The 20577-nt window shown below is 32.6% G+C and overlaps 3 protein-coding genes across 3 annotated transcripts; 2 read left to right on the top strand and 1 right to left on the bottom strand.

The window, feature by feature from the left end:
• Positions 1–961: 961 nt before the first annotated feature.
• LOC25487714 (prohibitin-1, mitochondrial) lies at positions 962–5290 on the top strand. The gene is made up of 6 exons (XM_013609711.3): positions 962–1119; positions 1336–1506; positions 1613–1729; positions 3133–3303; positions 3667–3879; positions 4824–5290. Exons 2-6 carry the CDS (start codon positions 1336–1338, stop codon positions 5013–5015), a joined length of 864 nt encoding a protein of 287 aa, XP_013465165.1. The 5' UTR covers positions 962–1119; the 3' UTR covers positions 5016–5290.
• Positions 5291–8074: 2784 nt separating this feature from the next.
• On the top strand, positions 8075–8777 carry LOC25487713 (monothiol glutaredoxin-S9). Its single transcript, XM_013609710.3, has one exon. It carries the CDS (start codon positions 8178–8180, stop codon positions 8598–8600), a length of 423 nt encoding a protein of 140 aa, XP_013465164.1. The 5' UTR covers positions 8075–8177; the 3' UTR covers positions 8601–8777.
• Positions 8778–11891: 3114 nt separating this feature from the next.
• On the bottom strand, positions 11892–12760 carry LOC25487712 (transposon TX1 uncharacterized 149 kDa protein). The gene is made up of 2 exons (XM_024777162.2): positions 12184–12760; positions 11892–12136 (listed from the first exon to the last, which is right to left on the bottom strand). Exons 1-2 carry the CDS (start codon positions 12758–12760, stop codon positions 11892–11894), a joined length of 822 nt encoding a protein of 273 aa, XP_024632930.2.
• Between the last annotated feature and the right edge of the window lie 7817 nt (positions 12761–20577).

Genomic DNA, 20577 nt, shown 5'->3' with positions numbered 1-20577 from the left:
TTTAAATTGATGATATGCTATAAAAAAAATCAATATTAGTGTAAAACTGAATTGGACTGAAAGTATATCTATTTTGAATAACCCAAGTTTGATTGTCAGATTCTCTAAAATAAAAAAGTTTGATTACTAGATGAAGTGGAAAAAATTTAATAACACCTACTTGTCTTTTTTTCTTTTTCCAGTCAATTTATTTAACATTAAATTTTAGTGCATGAGTTGTTGTTAGTCCTTGTTAGTAGCAAGTAGAATATTCACAACTTTCCATTTGAATTAATCTAACGAAAATTAATAAAGGAAAAATTGGGCATGGCATTCGTAATTATTTAGAATTATTTTTGAAGGAAGGAGCCATTCATAAATGTTTACACACTTTTAAATGTTCACTCGTGTATTTAATGACTTTTGTCTGATTTAGCACTCTTTAACATATGTTAAGTAGAATAAAACTAGCCAAATCATTTATCAACCAACACATTCCAAGCTAATATGATTGTGGTTTTCACAATCTTTTAAATGATCAAGCTTAATTTAGGATTAGGATGATGCTTTTTGATGGTAATCGTTTTAGCTTCCGTTTTCATTTCTTTTCATCGAATCATACTACCTCCGGTCCTATTTATAAGATAAATTTAGGTCAATAAAAGTGAATGTATTTGGACTGAATTTTTAACTAGATACATCAACTTTTGTTGACCCAAAATTCTCTTATAAATAGGACCGGAGGGAGTATAAAACATAGTGCTAATGCGACAACACAATTTTTAAGATTGTTTATCTTCTTATAATATTCTTTGGATTGAAGATATTATCCTTTTTTATGTCAAGTATATTATCCTTCTATTGCATTTTAATTTAGTTGCTTAATAAATTGTCTCCTTAAACAAAATACACATTCAACCTAATAAATTTTGACATGTCACAATCATAAGTTTACCAATATCACTTTATTTGGGCCTATGAAGATTGAGTCAAAAGGCCCAATAAAATCCTCACTACTTTTTTCCCCCAATTCCCGAACCGTACGGTTTTCTTGTTCAGAAAGTTTAATTAAACCCTACTCATAAAAATCTTCATAAACCCATTTCTTTCTTCTCACACTCGTTCATTGCAATCTTCAAGGTACAACAATCCATTTCTTCAATTTTCTCTCTCGAGAATCTTCCACCTTAGAAATCAATTTTCATTTTCTATTTATTTGCGAGAATTTTTTTTGCGTAGCTCATTTTCGTTTTTGTTTAGGGTTCATTGATTCTAAATCACGCATTGTGTTCGTTCACGCGCGTGAAATCCGAAACTATTTTTGATGTTAATCGTTTGATTTGTGATTTTTTGAAGATGAATAATATGAAGAATATGAAAGTTCCAAGTGGTGGTGCTGCTTCAACACTGGCGAAATTGGGAATTATTGGTGGAATTGGTTTGTATGCTGCTGCTAACAGTCTTTACAATGTTGAAGGAGGTCACCGTGCTATTGTGTTCAATCGTCTCGTTGGTGTCAAAGACAAGGTCATTTTCTAGGGTTTAGGGTTTTGATTGTAACTTCATTTCGTTGAATTTATCGGTTTTGTGAATGGAAATGATATTAGTTATTGGTGTTTTGTTTGATGTGTAGGTTTATCCTGAAGGAACCCATTTCGTGATTCCTTGGTTTGAGAGGCCGGTGATCTATGATGTTCGTGCACGTCCTCATTTGGTTGAGAGTACTTCTGGGAGTCGTGATCTGCAGATGGTAAGTACCTGTTTGGATGAACAACTTATTTGCAGCTTAAACCTTAAAGCACAAGTACTTATCATAATAAGCACTTATGTATAAGTTTATATAAGTTTTTCCTATAACTAAAGATAAAATAAAGTTAAATTGTTTTTGTATATGTTTTAAACTGTTTTTAGAAGCTATATAAAGCTTATGGAAATAAAGTTAAAAAAGCTTATGAAAAGTGGCGTAAGCTTTTTTCATAAGTTCTCCTAAACAACCTCACAAAACCTATGCTGGTAGATAAGCTCAAATAAGCCGATCCACACAGGCCTTAAATCCGGTTTTACTTAGATTTGCATGTTGTCATTAGGTTGCCGCTTTGATGCCAAAGTCTTAGAAGCTGTAGCATGTACTCTTAGAACTGAAATTGCATATATTCGATTAATTATAAAGAAGTTGTCTTACGAGGAATTTGGTATTTCTTCCTTTTTCCCTATATACTTTGTGATGGTATACCTGTCTGAAAATCATTATGTATTTTTCCGTTATGTGCATCATTCATATTGGACCACCCCCTAGTTAACAAAGTAATGTCCTCAATCCTCTATATGTTTCATTATGTTTGACCAGTGATATAATTTCCATGAATGCGAAGCAGATATAGAACTGCATTCAGATTTAAAAAGTGCACTCACAATTCCACATGAATTTGTTTTGAGGAACTGATAAGTGTTTATTGAATAAACATTTATATCTAAGTGTCCCTTTATATTTAGGAATGTTTATACATGTTTAGCTGTTTCCTGATTGCAAAATTATTGCTAGGTGGCTATTTTGTTATTGCATAAAATGCCCATTTTGGATATAGCATATTCAAATTGTAAGACTTCAATGATATAATTAAATCCGTTAGTATTTAGATTTTTCTCATCGATTGTAGACATTTCAATCTTGTGAGCCTGGCATTGGGACTTAACTATACGATGATTATTGTCTATTTAATTATTATATCAGCTTAAACTTCAAAACATAACAAGTGCCCCTCAAGAACTATTTCAAATCTGAAATGCTATAAAGATATGTTGATCATTTCCGTGTCTGTGTGGTGATTTAAAATGGTTTCTCTTTGAACTTTTGATGCTGTTAAACATCTGGTGATTGGCCTTGTAGTCTGAATTTCCCTTTTCATGTTAAGCCTCTGAATTTGCATAATACTCTCACGTAAATATCTGCAAAATGTTGTTTCTCCCACTTTCCCAGGGTTGTTTGATGACTTATTATGACTTCTAATTTTTTTGGATGACAATGTTGGAAAGTTTTATTAATAATTCATAGGTAGCATAGATGTTTGGTTTCATGAAACCAATTTCCAGTACTTCAAGTTTATAGATTATAGATGTTTTATAAATTTAAAACTGCATGTTCACACTTTACAGGTGAAAATTGGACTTCGAGTCCTTACTCGTCCTTTGCCTGGCCAGCTACCTACAGTTTATCGGACCCTTGGAGAGAACTATAATGAACGGGTTTTGCCTTCAATCATACATGAAACTTTGAAAGCTGTGGTTGCCCAGTACAATGCCAGCCAACTTATTACACAGCGAGAGGTAAGTAGAAAATCTAGCTGTGATGCATTAACACTCAAGTTATTATTCAAATCATGTTGCTAGTTACTGAGTTAACTTTTTTCCTTTGCCTGTCATTATGTTAGATTTTTTTTCTTTCTATATTTGATAGAAGTACGACTAATATACATACACATGATCTGTCCTTGAAAATATTATGCATAAGTTCTTGTCATTACCCGGTAGCACATGTTTTATGAAATTAAAATCACATCTTATAATTTATTTATTGGTTTGAATTCATTTTAAGTGGGAAAGTATTATTGTTTTGTTTGTTTAATTGACATCATTGTTAATTTCAATTCTCAACAAAGAAGTATGTTTTAATAGATCTATTCTTTGTAGGCTGTTAGTCGTGAAATCCGGAAGATTCTGACTGAGAGGGCAGCCAACTTCAACATTGCTCTTGATGATGTGTCAATTACTAGTCTGACCTTTGGCAAGGAGTTTACTGCTGCAATTGAAGCCAAGCAGGTGGCTGCACAAGAAGCTGAGAGGGCTAAATTTGTTGTGGAAAAAGCTGAGCAAGACAAGAGAAGTGCTGTAATTAGAGCACAGGTAAGAAGAAACCGTGAATTCTTATGCAGTTATTACTGCTGTGGTGCCTGGTACATGTTTTTGTTGTTTTTATATTTTCGTGCAGAACACATTCGGCAAAAATGTTAATTATTATTTTATCTGGTTCCAAAACTAGCAGTCTTATCTGTTCTCTTGATCATGATGTTGGATACATCTTTGGTAACCACTAACAAGTGTGTTTGTTCACAAATCTGGTTGTCAAGTTTAACGTGGGTTTTAAAATTGGAAAATATTAACAAGTGCCCTTAGGCTATTGTTTTAGGAATCAAAAGAAGTAGCTTTTGCATAGAAAATGATGTATTTATTACTTCAACAAGAGTTTGACTTGATCATGATGTTGGATACATCTTTGGTAACCACTAACAAGTGTGTTTGTTCACAAATTTGGTTGTCAAGTTTAACGTGGGTTTTAAAATTGGAAAATATTAACAAGTGCCCTTAGGCTATTGTTTTAGGAATCAAAAGAAGTAGCTTTTACATAGAAAATGATGTATTTATTACTTCAACAAGAGTTTGACTTGATCATGATGTTGGATACATCTTTGGTAACCACTAACAAGTGAGTTTGTTCACAAATCTGGTTGTCAAGTTTAATGTGGGTTGTAAAATCGGAAAATATTAACAAGTGCCCTTAGGCTATTGTTTTAGGAATCAAAAGAAGTAGCTTTTGCATAGAAAATGATGTATTTATTACTTCAACAAGAGTTTGACTTGTATTTTCTAGACAAAGTTTCCTTTTGAGTTTCTTAAACAATGACCTCAGGGCACGGGTTAGCATGACACGTCAAAATTAAATACAAGTAGTATGTAATTTGCAATTGCCAGTTTTACACCTCAGTCCATTATTGATCAACATTGAATGTTGAACATATTTTGCTTCCTAAATATTCAGTTCCCCCCTGACCTTTTTTACAAATCAACAGGGTGAGGCTAAAAGTGCCCAACTGATCGGACAAGCCATTGCCAACAATCCAGCTTTCATCACACTGAGGAAGATAGAAGCCGCGAGGGAGATAGCACATGTTATTGCAAATTCAGCAAACAAGGTTTACCTGGAAGCAGGTGATCTTTTGCTGAATCTTCAGGGGATCAACTTGGATCCTAGCAAAAAATGAGCTGGCTATTCTGTTTACGGTTCTTAATAATTTTCTAGTATAAAACGATCAATTTGAAGGATGTAATTTTTCTTGAAAAGTTTCATGAATTCTGACCTAGTTGGAATGAACAGACAACTCTATGACGGCCTTGTTAATTTGGGGGAGGGTTTATCTGAGACCCAAACGAATGATCCAAGTTGCATAAAATGAACTACCTCCAGTTATTATTGAATCTGGCATCCTGATTTAATTTTGCTGCCTGAAATAAGTTCGTTGGATTTTTATATTTTTCACAGGGAATCTTTTCCAATGAGTTAAGATAGTGTATTCAACTGCTAAAAGTTATTGTTTATCGGTATCATTCTTATCTTTCATTTCGTTAGGCCGTGTATTGCCCTCATTATTCAGCCTATAGGTGCAGTGCTTTTTACCCCATGATTTTGATATCATAAGCTGCGAGCAAAACATCAAAGGGTATGTTCCAGAAGTTGTGTTTAGGAGTGTTTGGCTGTTTCTAGAATCGAATAGGAAATAAGGAAAAGTTTGTTCTGAGCTGTAGATACGTTCGAATTAAGATTTCCTGATCCTAGTCGTTTTGGCACTGTTCCTAGTCATTGTTTATAATACACACTTTTGTACACTCCCATAATCATTCAACTGAATTAATCATAAATTGCGGGTGTTCAAAAAAATAGATGTCTATCAAACTTTTTTTTTACTAGAAGCACTTCAATATGAAGAGAGTGGTCTTTGGCATAAAGGTGGGGGCTTTGTGGAAGGTTCTAATGCAGCCACGAGGTTATCCCTCTCTTTAAGGCTTCCGCTGACGTGGCAATAGCCACGAGTTGCTTGTTAAGTGTAAACAGCATTGGTGACGCCATGAGTAGTTAAGCATTATCCTTGCCACATGGATACCATGCATCTTGACAATGCTGACGTCACACCTGCTCATCCCTTTCCTCACCGATTCAATGTGTGCTACCTCGGTCTATACGATATTACAACTTTTTACAACATTCTCTTTCATACTCACATTATATTTTTATTCTATCTCTTTCTTTTTCTCTATATTGTTTTAGATCAATGAAAAGAAAACAAATGAAAGTTATTATTAAAGTTGTACCAAATGGTTGTACATATATCATTACTCTTAACAATATTATAACTATTGAAAAATGCAAACAAATGGAAGTTAGTAAAAAAAAATCCTATGATTTGTGTGTATTCAACAAATTGAAATATAAGAAAATAATTCAACTGTATTTATTTTTAAATCTTTAGGACATTAAAATAATTCAACTATCTGCGTGTATCAACTGTATTTATTTTTAAATCTTTAGTAAGTTTTCTTAGGATTTAAAAATATTTTAATATTTTACTATTGTTAGGACATTAAAATATTATATCCAAATTGATTAATATTAAATCTTAGGACTGCATAAAATTACTTATTATTATAAGTTGGGATGACTACCTCATCATAATCAACACAAATCGAACTGAAATTTTCACCCTTCATTTCGCAAAAAGTTAAAAAGAAAAAAAAAATTCGTACCATATAATCACTATTTGTTGATTAGCAAGACCTTTTAAGATATTAGTCTAATGAAAAACAAATAACTTAGAGACAATCATATTTTATAATGATATTTGAACAACCATTTTTTGATATTTTTTGTGACAACTTTATCTTTCATATTCATATTATGTTTTTACTTTTTCTCTCTATTGTTTTCGTTTTTGTGCTAATACTCATCTTTCTTTATATATTTAAATTGTCCCAAAAGTTGTTAACGAATGTTTAAATATCACTCCTCTTTCTATTTATCCTTTTTTCTTTGATCCACCATTTCCCTTAAAAACTGACCCATCCAAATAAATCATATTCTCCGTATTGTCCGGGATCTTCATCTCATCAGCAATGAGATCAAAATTGGATTTATTATTTTAAAACAAAAAACAGATTTAAGACAAAACATGGAGCATAATAAGTTGGGCGCCGTCCAAACAAATACGTACACAAATTGCAAACAAAACAAGTGACAACCTTAAACGTCAGCCACAACAAACATTAAGATGACCAAATACTACCGCGTAATTACTTTGAACATTATTTTCCTCAATTCCCGTTGACGTCATTATGAGTAAAACCATTTGATTTCTCACAATTTTATCGCAATCAAATTTAGTCATCATTCCGAGTGATTAGTTTGTTTCTAATATAAAAATAGTAAATTACACTCCTCACCCTTCAAAGATGTTTGAATTACACTCCCCTTCCTCTTATGTTAAAATATACACTCATTTTCCTTAGAAAAGTAAAATTTACACTTCTCTCCCCTATAAGATGTTTGAATTACAACCACTCCCTTAATAATTAAATATGAACTACACTTTAATTTATTTTAATATAAATATTTGTATAATATATATTAATTTTGAATCACCATTTAAAAAATATAATTTCGTTTCTTTATAATCAAAATGTGAATAACACTTAAATTTAAATATTTTGTTATTAATTTTATAATTTAGAGTATAAAATTCACTTTTAAATAACCATACTTAATCGACTTTAGTAATTTTTTACATATTTTAATTTTATTTTGGATTGTTTCATATTTTATAATATGATTTAAAATTATATGTTAATGAAATTGTGAATAAAAAATAGAGAAAGATATGTATTCAAAATTTGATTATATTAAAATGAACCCGCAATTCTATTTTTCTTTTAAGTGTGTTAAATTATTTTTTTGTAAGATTATTAGAAGAAAAAAATTGAGGGACTAAAGCGTAGATTTTAACATAGAATGGGCGGGGAATGTAATTCAAGCTTCTCTCAAGGGAGGGGAGTGAAATATCTTATAATATGTTTTGAATAAGAGGGGAGTGAAGTGTATATTTTAACATAAGAGAGGAGGGGAGTGTAATTCAAACATCTTTAAGAGGAGGGAAATGTAATTTACTCGTATAAAAATGTCATAGACTAATTTGTGTATTATTTTTGTTCGAAAATAAATTGGATCACTAGCAAATTGTGCGAGACTAAATCGAGTCTTTTGTCAAAAATAAAATAACGAGTAAAACGATCCCATCCCTTTCTCCATTTATATATATTCCATCTACATCCTCTTCATAATCTCCATAACCAACCCGCTCTCTCTCAAAACTAACATCATGCATCAAGCAATTCCTTACATGTCATCACACAACAACAATTTTGGTAACATCAATGAAAATTATTATTCTAACAAGAAGAAGGAGAATCATGCTTCATCCAAAGGAGAAGAAAAGATGATTTTGAACATGGTTTCAGAGAACGCTGTGATAGTTATTGGGAAACGAGGTTGCTGCATGAGTCATGTAGTGAAAAGGCTTCTACAAAGTCTAGGTGTTAACCCTGCAATTCATGAGGTGGAAGAAGAGAAAGATGAAGTGATTGTTGCAAGAGAATTGGAATCAATAATTGAAGGAAATGTGCAGTTTCCAATGGTGTTTATAGGTGGTAAGTTGTTTGGTGGATTGGATCGTCTCATGGCTACTCATATTTCTGGTGAATTGGTTCCATTGCTTAAACAAGCTGGAGCTTTATGGCTATGATTTCGTTGTTTCTTGTCATTAATTAATCCATTTAGTTTAAGGAACTAATGTTTGATTTTAAAAAAATTACTGATTTACAGTGTTTCTTAGCCTTCAATTTGGCTGGTTATTTTCTTGACATAAATTACGATGTAATCTTATTCAAGTTAATCAAATTCAAAACACATCAATTCAAAATGCCACCATCAAAATTGATGGTCTCTAATATGCTATGATGTTTGGATTTTTTTTTTGGTCAAAGGATGTTTCGATTTTAAATAGGTCGTTTTGCAAAACGTTTTAATTCTTTTTCACATTGTGTTTTGAGATCTATTTTGTTTTGGTTTCTATAGGTTACCTTCTATCGGAGGTTTAGTTTCAACAGATTACCTCCATCATATTTGAGACGTGTTAAATATGAATATCTTTTTCAATCAAAATTTTGAATTTTGATTCAGTACGTTATGGAAGTCTAACATCTTCGATTAGTCAGAATCTCACTTAGTGTTTTGAAATCTATTTATAGGGAGAAAAAAATTGTAAGTAATTTTTTTTATCCAACCACTCATGTTTTCCGCCAATTGAAAATCCAATGATGGCAACGCTTTAGACATTTTCGTGATATTATATTTCTCTATAATTATCATTATTGTTTAAAACTTAGCTAAAACCACAACAAACTATGTAACTAGTTCGCCTAAAGCCTGTGTATACACGATGTACTCTCATATTTTTTTATAACTATCAAAATAGAATCACATTAATTCTTTAAGTACAATTCAGATGTAGAAAGATACATAAACATTTGATATGATAAGATGTTGTTTAAATTTATAATTCTCCGCTTCATAATATTCGGTATATGTAAATCTTAGCGTTAGATTTTTGAGGAAAAAAACCACCTTATTTATAAAAAAGAAAGAAAGAAAGGAGAATCGTCTCTACTCATTGTTGTTCCCACTTCAGATTTTGTTTGAAAACACATAAAAAATTAAACATTTAACCCCAACAGTAGCTAACTATCATTTGGGAACAAAGAAAATGAAGGAAACCGAACGGTAATATGTAAATTCCATATGTTTTCAAGCAAAATATGAAGTAGGAACATCAGTTTTCATTGTCTCATAACATCTTGGGCTCAATCGTGAACCAGCCCAAAGCCATTGCCTGCTCCATCATTTTTTTTTTTTTTTTTTAAATTTACAGACCCCATGCCTTCGTATTACGAATTTTCATCTTCTACAAATTTTTTTTCTCAACGGCAAAATATTATTAACCAATAAGGCCGTGCAAGATGCACTAATAAGCTCGGGTGAAAAAAAATAAATACAAGGGAAAATCGGTAGCCACAAAACACCGGTTCGAACAAAAACCCCTTAAAAACCACCCCAACACAAACGACCAAAATGGCAAAATCTATGACTTTGAAATCCGGCACTATGCTCCGAAATTCAGTCCCATAGCTAAGCCTGAAATGGATCCAGCAAACACACCAACAGCAGCACGCAGGTACATGCTGAGAAGCCAGCAGCCGCAACCAAAACAACAAACAGCAGCTACACACAACACCGCAAACCAGACAAAAAAAAACAGACCCCCAATGACGCACAAGCCAGCAGAAAAATAGCAATAAAAACCCAGAAAACAGCAACAGAAGCAGTAACAGACTACTGCTATACCCAAAGGAAAGCACAACCTCAGTCAGCAACCAGTCAACGCGTTAAGCAGTCTCGCAGACTCCACAACCACTCGTAGAATAAACAAGGTTGAAAATTAATTCTTCCCAAACGCCCACTTCCACGACAACAACTTGATATCTTCAACCACCTCATCACATCTTGTCACGACATCATTAAAAATGCACTCATTCCGCGCTTTCCAAATCACCCAAATCGCTGCTTGCCTAATCATTCTCAACCCCTTCCGGATTTTCTTTTTCATAACACCACTACTCCAACACTCCCGATGAATCACCAAGTTCGGAGGCATAATAAAATTCAAATCCAACCATCCTATTAAATTTATCCATATTCTCCTAGCCATGTTACAATGAAGAAAAATGTGAGATGTGCATTCGGGCAAGGATAAACACCAAACACAAGATGATCCTATATCCGGAGGAAAACAATGTCTAATTTCCAAATTATGTCTTGTTGGAATACGGTCAAGAAGAGCCTTCCACACAAACGCCAACACCTTAGCAGGAACGCCCGCCTTCCAAATATTACGGAAAACGAACCTCTCACCTTCCGAGAGAGCACCCTCCACCCTCCTCTCCTCTTCTAACTTCAAATAACAAGGATTTCATCGTGAATACGTCTTTCCCTCCCAACTTCCAACGCCACACATCTTCGACATTATTTATAGTAAAACCGTCCAAATCTCCCAACAAAGCATTAAGAAGATTCTCTTCCCAAACAAACAAGCGACGTCTCCAAGTAAAAACCCAACTCCCTCCGGTAACCTCATCAACCCATATGTCTTCAATCAAAGCCTCTTGTTGGGTAGAAATAGAGAAAAGTCTACTATATTTAACCTTAAAAGGGACTGCTCCCCTCCAAGCCACATTCCAAAAGCTAGTAGTTACCCTATTCCCCACACGCATTTCTATCTCTTCATTAAACCACCCTTCCTCCCCTCCCTTCTCAAGGTTCACCACATCCTTCCACCACTTCGAAGCACCCCTCAGACAAACCTCCTCCCCCCTCCACTTTGGCGCAAACATTAATTCCATACCTCTCCATAAAAGCCTCCTTCCAAAGGGCATTCTCCCCGAATAACAACCTCCACCTCCACTTGGCAAGCAAACTCAAGTTCATCAACCAAACATCCCTAACCCCAAGACCACCAAATTTCTTCGGCTGGCACACCACACTCCATTTCACCCAATTGATTTTCCTACCTCCCCCCACACCACCCCAAAGAAACTCCCTTTGGATTATAGTAATACTCTTCCACACTTTCACCAGCATTTTGAAAAAGGAGAGTTGGAAAATAGGGATAGAGTTCAAAATGGAATTAATCAGGACAATTCTACCTCCTAAGCTTATATAATTATTCCCCCAAGAGTACAATCTCTTGGTAAGATGATCCAAAAGAGGATCCCAAGTTGCCACCCTTCCCGGATTACCACCCACCGACAAACCCAAATAACGGAACGGAAAACTCCTTTGACTACAATTCAAGAAGTTGCAAGCCATCTCCATAAACTCCGGATTCACATTAATCCCCATCAAGCAACTTTTATAAAAATTCACCTTCAAACCAGAAACCATTTCAAACCCTCTAAGCACGGCCTTCAAGGTCGAAAGCTTAGAAAGCCTTGAGAAACGCCGATTGATTCAATGAAATAATAGGGTTCATCACCTTAGCAAGCCTTCTAGCTAGAACCTTAGCCAAAAGCTTGTAAAGGCACCCCAACAAGGAAATGGGCCGGTAATCTTTTAACTCTAATGGGGAATTAATTTTAGGAATCAACGCCACAAAATAAGTCAATATCGCCTTAGGCAACACATCATTCCCATGAAATTGGTCAAACATAATTCTCACCTTCCCCTCTATCAAATGCCAAAAGCTTTTAATAAAAGCAAAATTAAATCCATACGGTCCCGAGCTTTTTTATCCACCTCACTATCCTTCACCACCTTTTCAATTTCCTCCATAGAGAGCGGAGCCACCAAACTCAAATTATCCTCCTCCCTCAAACTTTGGAAAGACACCCCATCAAGTTTCAGACGCTCCCACGAATGAGCCGCAACATGATTTGTAAAGTAATCTACCACAACTCTTCTAACATTCGTCAGAGATTGCACCCACTCCTCTCCCACCCGTAAAGCCTTTATTGAATTCCCACTATTCCTTATCTTAACGCACTTATGGAAGTTCTTTGAATTAGTGTCTCCTTCCTTAAACAATTTTGACCTAGCTCGTTGAACCATATTTGAATCTTTTGCTCTTAAAAGTCTCCATAAATCTCGGAACAAAGATTTTCGCAACTCCACCTCTTCCTCACTCAACCCCACTTCCTCCCCTCTAACATCCAATTCAAGAATGTCTTCCACCCTCTTACTCACGCTAGCCTCCATGTCACCATAAACACCCTTGTGCCACTCCTTAATAATAAATTTCAAGCCTTTAAGTTTTTCTTTCAAAACAAAACTCATCCACCCTTGTCTATCCATCCCTTTTGAAATCATGATTCTCCAACCAATAGTTATCAAAGCGGAATGGTCTTGGCCCCCAATCCCACCCAACCTCCTTCAATATTAAAGGACAATGATCCGATACATCTCTAGGTAGCACCCAAAGCGAAGACTCCCCCCACAAATTCCCCCAATTTTCTACAATTATTTTTTACGAGGCTCTTCAAGAAGCTTCAAGACAATCAAGAATTAGCTAAACACAAAATAATTAGCCAAGCTTTAACTTTTCAAAAATGATTATCTTCATCAAGCATTAGAATTAAAAAAAAAATAAAAATTAAGAACACAAAACATCGGTGAATTTTTCATTCTTGGAGCTTAATTGTCATTCTATCCATAATGTTAATGGATAATCAGACAAAATTAATTCTTTTTAGTATAATTGGCATTCTAGTTTTTTTTTAGATAGACAAATTGGCATTCTAGCTCTTCTCCATCAAGAAAATGGATGGTTACTAATTCATGTTTTTTTTTTTTTTTTTCCGGTCTAAATGACATTCTTTCTAGTTTCTATCATCATATACTAAGAAGTCATGGTAACTACTATACATTAAAAGAAGTCATGGTTAAACACAATTCTTTCTTTTAGCCTCATGTCATTTTAGCTTTTATCCATAAAGAAAATGGATAGTTAAGCTAGTTATGACTTTATTAATTTTTTATGGACGCATATGTATAAATATATGGTCCATTATATCTATTGTAATTCAATTAATCAAGTTATCTATTATTTGTCACCACTTTTCTACACTTTTATGTCAATTACCGAGTTCTATTAAAAATTGTAATAGCATGTAAGATGTAACAAACATTCTCAATGCAAATATCTCATACCACCATTTCTTTTTCTTTCTATTTGTATTTGTATTTGTATATTTGTATTTGTATTTGTTTACTTGCAATTAGACATTAAGGTAGACAACAAAAATCTATTTTTACACGCATTCACTTTTATCCCTCGAGGACCAATATATATCATGGAGAAAATGTGATTAACTATATCCAATTATCAATCAATCATCAAAGTGGAAGATGGGCCTCCTTGTCTTTCAATTCCAATACGAGCAAAACGAAGACACTATACAATCCGATTTCTTCTAGTATTTAAATTTTAAACATTGTATTTTTTTATCCATAGTGCAGCTTCGTTTTGCTTTGATTGTGACCTTCCTAGCATGTCTTGATTTTCTTGACTAAATAATTCTGGATTTGGGCATTATTTGATTTATGATCTCTTTCTCTCGCTATAAAGTTGTTTAAGGCATGCTTGATTCATCTTAAAAAGAAAAGAGAGAGGATACTAGTGCAGTGTGTACTTTCTTTTTGCTTTTCATTTTCTATAAATAGTTTGGTATTGATTTAGCTACGAAAATCCTTAATCTTATATAGTAAGTATTAATTAGTGGTGGTCAATTTCATATCCATGAAGACAAAGTGCTTGCCTCTTAAGCTTCATATATCGTGTTCAGAAATGCTAATCAATCACATAGTTTTCATACTTTTTCTTCCAATTATGCCATTAATTTAAACTAATCTAATCTAAATATATAAAAGGAATATACATAGTTCGTGTGATACTTTTTCTCCCAATTATGCCGTGAAGTTAAACTATTGTGTTTATGATTTTATCCTTTTTTTATTTTAAATAAAAAGTTAAGTTACATCAGATTACAATATAAACAACATCAGAGAAATGAGAACAATTTTTTTTTTTTTTTTTTTTGTGGTGGTTAGGGTTTGAACCCTGAACCTTGCATATATTATGCATTGTATCTATCAATCGAGCTAAGCTCACGAGGATACATAACAATATTTTATTAAAAAAGGAACAATCTATCTTAAAAAGGGAGTTTATTTTTATCTTATATATCAAAATAATTTGAGTGGGGTATATGTTAAAAAGTTTATAATCAAATATAATAATATTTTTTTTTAATCAAAAGTGATGTAAGAAGCGGCACACAAAATATATTAAGAGAAAGTACAAGAAAGAAAAGGGGACTAGACCAAATACCTTTTCATAAGATAATAAATCTGAAATTGGGCATGCCCAACCTATTCATAGTGTACTCTTGCTTGATAAGACAGGTAAATCTATACATAAAGTTAAAGAAGAGAATGAAAGGGTAAGACCAAAATTGGCCAACCTTGCACACACATTCCCTTCCCTATATACAGGGCCGTCTTAATAAATTCATAGGCACGGTTTTAATTTTATAAGGGTTGCAAAAAAAAATAAAAATCTAGGCCCCAAAAAAATAAATAAGTCATTTTAAAAAAAAAAAATTAGAAATTACACTTTGGTGGGTCTTGAACACTTGACCTCACACTCAACAAAAAAGTGGCAATACCACTCAAGCAAGGTGTATAAACAAAAATAACTTGCTTTTAATAGATATATAACCACTATTGTCATGTCTTACATATAAAAAAAAAATATTTTGGGCCCCAAATAATTGGAGGTCCGGTGTCGTCGCCCAGCCTCGACGGGCTATGGGCCGGCACTGCCTATATACGTGTAGCAAAAAATTTCATGTTACTTGTTAGCAGTAAGCAGTTAAGCCACATGTTCCTTAAACACCAATGCACAACTTTGATGAACCTGAAAGCAAGAAGGACAAGCTGAGAATTTGATTCTAGCAAGAGATTGGTATAACCTTTTGAAGTTAATAGCTCAATAGAAAAAGTAGTACATATAGAAAACAAAATTTAATATATTTATAAGACTAAAACTTTATTTAAAATAGAGAAAGGTAGCAGAAAAAAAAAGTTTTAAATGTGACAGGAAACAACATATAGAAAGAGGTGCAAGATGATTGTTGTAAAAAAAAGAACATTGATCAACTAATTAATTTTTTTTTATTCAATTTTGAAGATAAAATAAAAAGTTGGTTCTTTGATCAATAAATAAAAAATAATTAGTATCATAAATTAATCATGATTTGTTTGTGTAAAAAGATTCATGAATTATTGTATGTGTATGTAATATTGACTGATAATTTATTATTGATGTTCAAATATGTAATTACTTTATTTTCTTAACTAGTTAAATATCTGTGTGTTCACACCTATACTTTGGACAGTTATTCATATTTCAAATTGAAAATAACCAACAATAATCGTAATTTGATATTTTAACTAATTCATTTTGAAGTGATTCAATGCTTGATTTGATTAAAAAAATCTACACTTTTGATTAATGAAAGTTCATCTAACTAATTTTTTTTAAGGAATCTTCTAACTATTTTTTCGACAAGCTACTTTGCTAGTAAGTTTATGAAGTACAGCGGTACACGAGCCTTTGTAATGGTTTAAGAACATTTCAACATTAGACCATGTCCAATGGTGTTGAATTGCTATGTTGAAAGCAACCTTCAACAAGTGAAAGTGTTCCAATGGTGTGTTGAATGATGATATGGAGGAGAGAGATGTTGAATGCATTCAACATATTGAATGAGAGAATGGTGGGCCAAGTTGAAGATGATGTGGCGCAAAACAAGTGGTTTGTAGGAAGAGTGCACTACACACGCCTGACAGGCGCGACTGATCTTTCTCCAGACGCAGAGAGAGAATGTGGTGGTGGATAAGAGCTACCATGTGGTGCTTGTTGATTGGTTTATTGAATTAATCTCATCTTAATTATTTAAACTCAATTATTTCATGATAAATGAATTTTTAAATTTTTTATTTTTTTTTACCAAAATTCATGATTTTTTTTTTTGTCTATAAATAGAGAGACTTGATTCATTTGATTTGGAGACAAAAAAAAAGAAATTTTCCACTATCTTAATATTATTATCTTTCTATTAGTATGTTGTCTTGCATTTTAAATTATTTGTGTGTCGCGTGCTTAGTTTATTGTATTGCATTTTAAGTTAAGAAAATAAAAATAAATTATTTAAATAAATTTTGTTTCTACAAAAAACAAAAACAAAAATTGTTAAGTGTTTTTTAATTTAATTATAATCAATAATTGTAATTTTATGTAAATTTAAAATTAAATAAGAATAAGAAATAAAAAGTGGTGGGGTAAAGTGTTGAATGAAAAACCATTGGAGAGGGTAAAAGTTGAACGAGTGTTGAATAAGAGAGAGAAAATGATGTGGAGTGTTTGGAATTGAAAAAGTGTGTGTTGAATGAAAAAACCATTGTAAATGGTCTTAGAATGAGACACAAACATTAGGATGATACCAATCATTTAATTTTCTGATTTTAAGATTTGTATTCATCATTTTTGGGCAAAAAGAGCTTCATGACATCGAAGAGACCCACTCGATTTGTAACTATTTTCATATGACAAATTTGGAATAATATATAGTGGCTGTTTTATTATACTCTACTTTGTTAAATAATGGAGGGATCTTCATATTTGATTAAAATTTAATCACATAAAGTTCACATTTTTCTCTTAAAACACAGGAACATGAATCTTCTTACTTATATGATGTTTAATGATTCCTCCGATTCTATTTATAAGAAATATTTTGTTGACTCAAATATATTTTTAAGAAAAGACTAAAATGAGTATATCAATTTATTTTTTCAATGTGAAACCTCTTGTTTACACTTGAAACTTACAACTTTTTTTAGTTGATCTATGAGAAAGAAAATGAATAAACTATTATATACCCCTTTATTGCTTTGGTCACTATTTTACACCAAAGATGTCATCACTTCGACAACGGGAGTTGAACGTATGATATTGCAGATGAGTCAACTTTTTATCGGTTGAATAATCCTTTATTGGTTTACAACTATTTTTTTAAATATGACATTAATTATGAGTATATGTTATTCATTCTTTTATTGAAGAAACGTAGGTATACAATCATATACTTTATACTATTATATTTGTATTCTAAATGAACCTTGCATATCCTTTGAAAAAGTAAAGTAAAGTACAAATTGCACATCCAAAAGGGAATATCCATGTCAAGTGCTGTTTTCCTTTTTGTTCATAAAGTTGGGTTGGCAAAATTCAATACTAAGATCTTGCAGCATACTATATCGTGCAATTTGCAAACCAAATAGCGAAAATAAAATTAAAATGGAAGCAACATACTATTTTTTTTAAAAAAACATTATTAGTTGTTCACATATTCTCTTTATATAAAAAAAAAAGGCACATACTCTCCAGCTTTTGGTAATCAGAAGCATGTGGGATGTAATGCTTTCCAAGATCTAAATGTTCGCTTCCTCAAAAAAAAAAATGACGATATAGTTTCAATTTAATTAAGCTATTTTGTTAAGACCATTTTATTAAGTTAAATTAAAAGCTACTCATTGATAATTTGATTATTGGACTTTAAAAAGTCACCCTTATAATTTGAGCTTACTACTAATTCTCAAGCTTACAGTATTTACACACATTCACTTGTGTTAGACCTTGTTAGTAATGTAGAAATCAAACTTCGTATTAAAATAATTTTGCCAAAAGAAACAATAGAGACAATTTCTTTATACATGCCTTGAAAAACAAACTTCTTTATAAGTGAAAATTGACGCAAAGTTTAGTCTGCAACCAAAATGTATACGATGTCGTTGATTGATCTAGAAGTTAGTCGAGGATCCTTCGAAAAAAAAGAAAAAGAAATTAGCCGAGGTATTAGACAATATCCTTAATCGCGGCTCTTTTTCTTTAAGTGATTAACGTTTAAGAAGAAACTTTCTCCTTTAGTTAAGGACTCCTTAAGCGCTGCAATAGAGCGTTAAATTAATTAATTAATTTTTTTTTTTGGTTTTTGTTACTAGACCAAAAAATGCATGTAAATAAAGATAAAAACAAAATTACATAGGGATACAGTTAGTGAAAATAACTTGTGTTTGATTGATTGTGTGTCTAATATACTTTGCAAATAGTTTGTATTTACATAGCCTTGCTCGACTATTTTTGCGTGTAGTGTGTTGATTTTCCCTCATTGAGGGGATTCATGGCATCCCACATTCAATCTCAGCTTCCCACTTCACGACATGGTCCATTGATAGAGTTCATAGTTGACAAACTTTCCTTAAGATGTGCCTCTTTACTCATCGCTCTTAACAGTTTTGGTCCCTAAAATTACTAAGAAAAAATATTGCAAAGATTAAAAAATGAAGATATTTTAGACTAAAAACAAATTTATGAATATTTATTATTTACAAGGATCATTTCCTTAATTAAGAAAAAGAAGACATAGATATACTTTGGCGACACCAATTTGCTTTTCCCTAAACTAATATGCTTTGAAATGGCAAGGAAATGTTTACCATTGCAGGCTAGAGATAATTAAAAAAGAGGGTTGTGGATGGAGTTTGAATAGGAATCTTATACAAGGCCTTGAAAGTTGAAGCCTTTGGGGAGGTGTGTGCTGGAGGAGTTTGAGAATATTCTAAGTTCGAAAGAGATCAACAACTAAAATCCAAAAATTTATTTTAAACAATGTTAGAAAGGAAAAAATCATTAGATTATGATTAAGGATTTGGACCAATTTTTCTAGAAAAGTCAGCCCACAAGTAGACGTCTACTCTCACTTCCAAATATTCACTGCCTTTGTCAGTTGGCTGTCGTTTAACACATTCTCTTTCATAATAATCTTGGAACTTATTTATTTAATCTTAGTGTTATTCAAACATAGCAAGTCCAATGTAGTAAGTTTGGTGGTATCAGAGCAGACCTCTCCCAATACGATGTGGTTTGGGGACGAACCAAGCGGAAGCTGGTGGGCATGTAACACTCAAGACTGACGAGGGCGGGGAGTGGTCGTTGGTGCATAAGACATGAAAATGAGTGGCTCCCGACAACTTCTAGACAAGCCAAATCACATCGGAAGGAGAGTGATCTTGAGGCCGTGTAGGTATCAGACTACATGGTTGAAGGAGAGCTTATAAGAATTGTTTGGTACTACCTATATCAACAAGATGCATTTTCTTTTTGGTAACACATTTCATAAGAACTCCACAGTTAAGCGTGCTTGACTTAGAGTAGTCTTTGGATAGGTGACCTACCGGACCGATAAGCGTGAGGACAAAACACGCTGAAAAGACTCAAGTTGGTTTGTATTATCAATCGACAATGCTTAAAGTTGTCTGAGATATTACGGTAAATATATATGATATATTTACATTAATTACATACTCCTTCCAACAATAACTATCACATTTGACCATATTTTATATGGATTATGAATATAGTTTTTAATAAACAAAGACGTGAAACTGCAACCTAATTGTAGGGACTGTAAACTCAAAGAAATGACACTTCAAACAATTAAGAACAACTCACCATCATAATAATATTAATGTAAAAAAAAATCATTGAGAGAGAATAAAAAGTGAATCTAAAACAAGGAAACATGATCATGCAATTTCTATAGCATTCAAAAGACTTCAAAAGTCTATAAACTAGTTTGATTTGATTTTCGAATTTACAACAATTTCTATAAACTAGGAAGCAAAATATAAAAAAAAAGTATATGCTATGTATCTACCACTCAAAAATTAACCATCCATTTATTATATAGTCTTCATAGACCTTCAACTTGTGTTAAAGTATGTTTGACTACTGGTTTCATCATTTATGTGATATGATAACAAAAAAAGTTAGTCTCATTTATAAAGCCAAGTGGGCTAGAAAACTTGTCAATGTTAAACATAGGCATGTTAATTATTCCCTTTTCTATGTTTTTTGGTCTTTCTCTTTTGGATTTCCCTTCTTGCCAGTTTGTTGAGCCACCAAACTGATCATCAGATTATTATTGTAATGAAATGAAAAACTAATTTTCCCTATATATTTTTTTATTTTATTTTAATCCATTATG

This window comes from Medicago truncatula, chromosome 2, assembly GCF_003473485.1.
Source record: "Medicago truncatula cultivar Jemalong A17 chromosome 2, MtrunA17r5.0-ANR, whole genome shotgun sequence".
NCBI lineage: Eukaryota > Viridiplantae > Streptophyta > Magnoliopsida > Fabales > Fabaceae > Medicago > Medicago truncatula.
Note: the sequence above shows the minus strand (reverse complement) of the source record. Positions and strands in the feature narration are given on the sequence as shown.

Bases quoted from the DNA above. Each gene is read 5' to 3' on its own strand.
- LOC25487714 (XM_013609711.3), top strand. From the start codon at position 1,336: ATGAATAATATGAAGAATATGAAAGTTCCAAGTGGTGGTGCTGCTTCA. The intron at 3,304-3,666 runs GTAAGTAGAAAA...TATTCTTTGTAG, and splicing joins AACTTATTACACAGCGAGAG to GCTGTTAGTCGTGAAATCCG. The intron at 3,880-4,823 runs GTAAGAAGAAAC...ACAAATCAACAG, and splicing joins GTGCTGTAATTAGAGCACAG to GGTGAGGCTAAAAGTGCCCA.
- LOC25487713 (XM_013609710.3), top strand. From the start codon at position 8,178: ATGCATCAAGCAATTCCTTACATGTCATCACACAACAACAATTTTGGT.
- LOC25487712 (XM_024777162.2), bottom strand. From the start codon at position 12,760: ATGGATAGACAAGGGTGGATGAGTTTTGTTTTGAAAGAAAAACTTAAA. The intron at 12,137-12,183 runs GTATGGATTTAA...GGCATTTGATAG, and splicing joins GGATAAAAAAGCTCGGGACC to AGGGGAAGGTGAGAATTATG.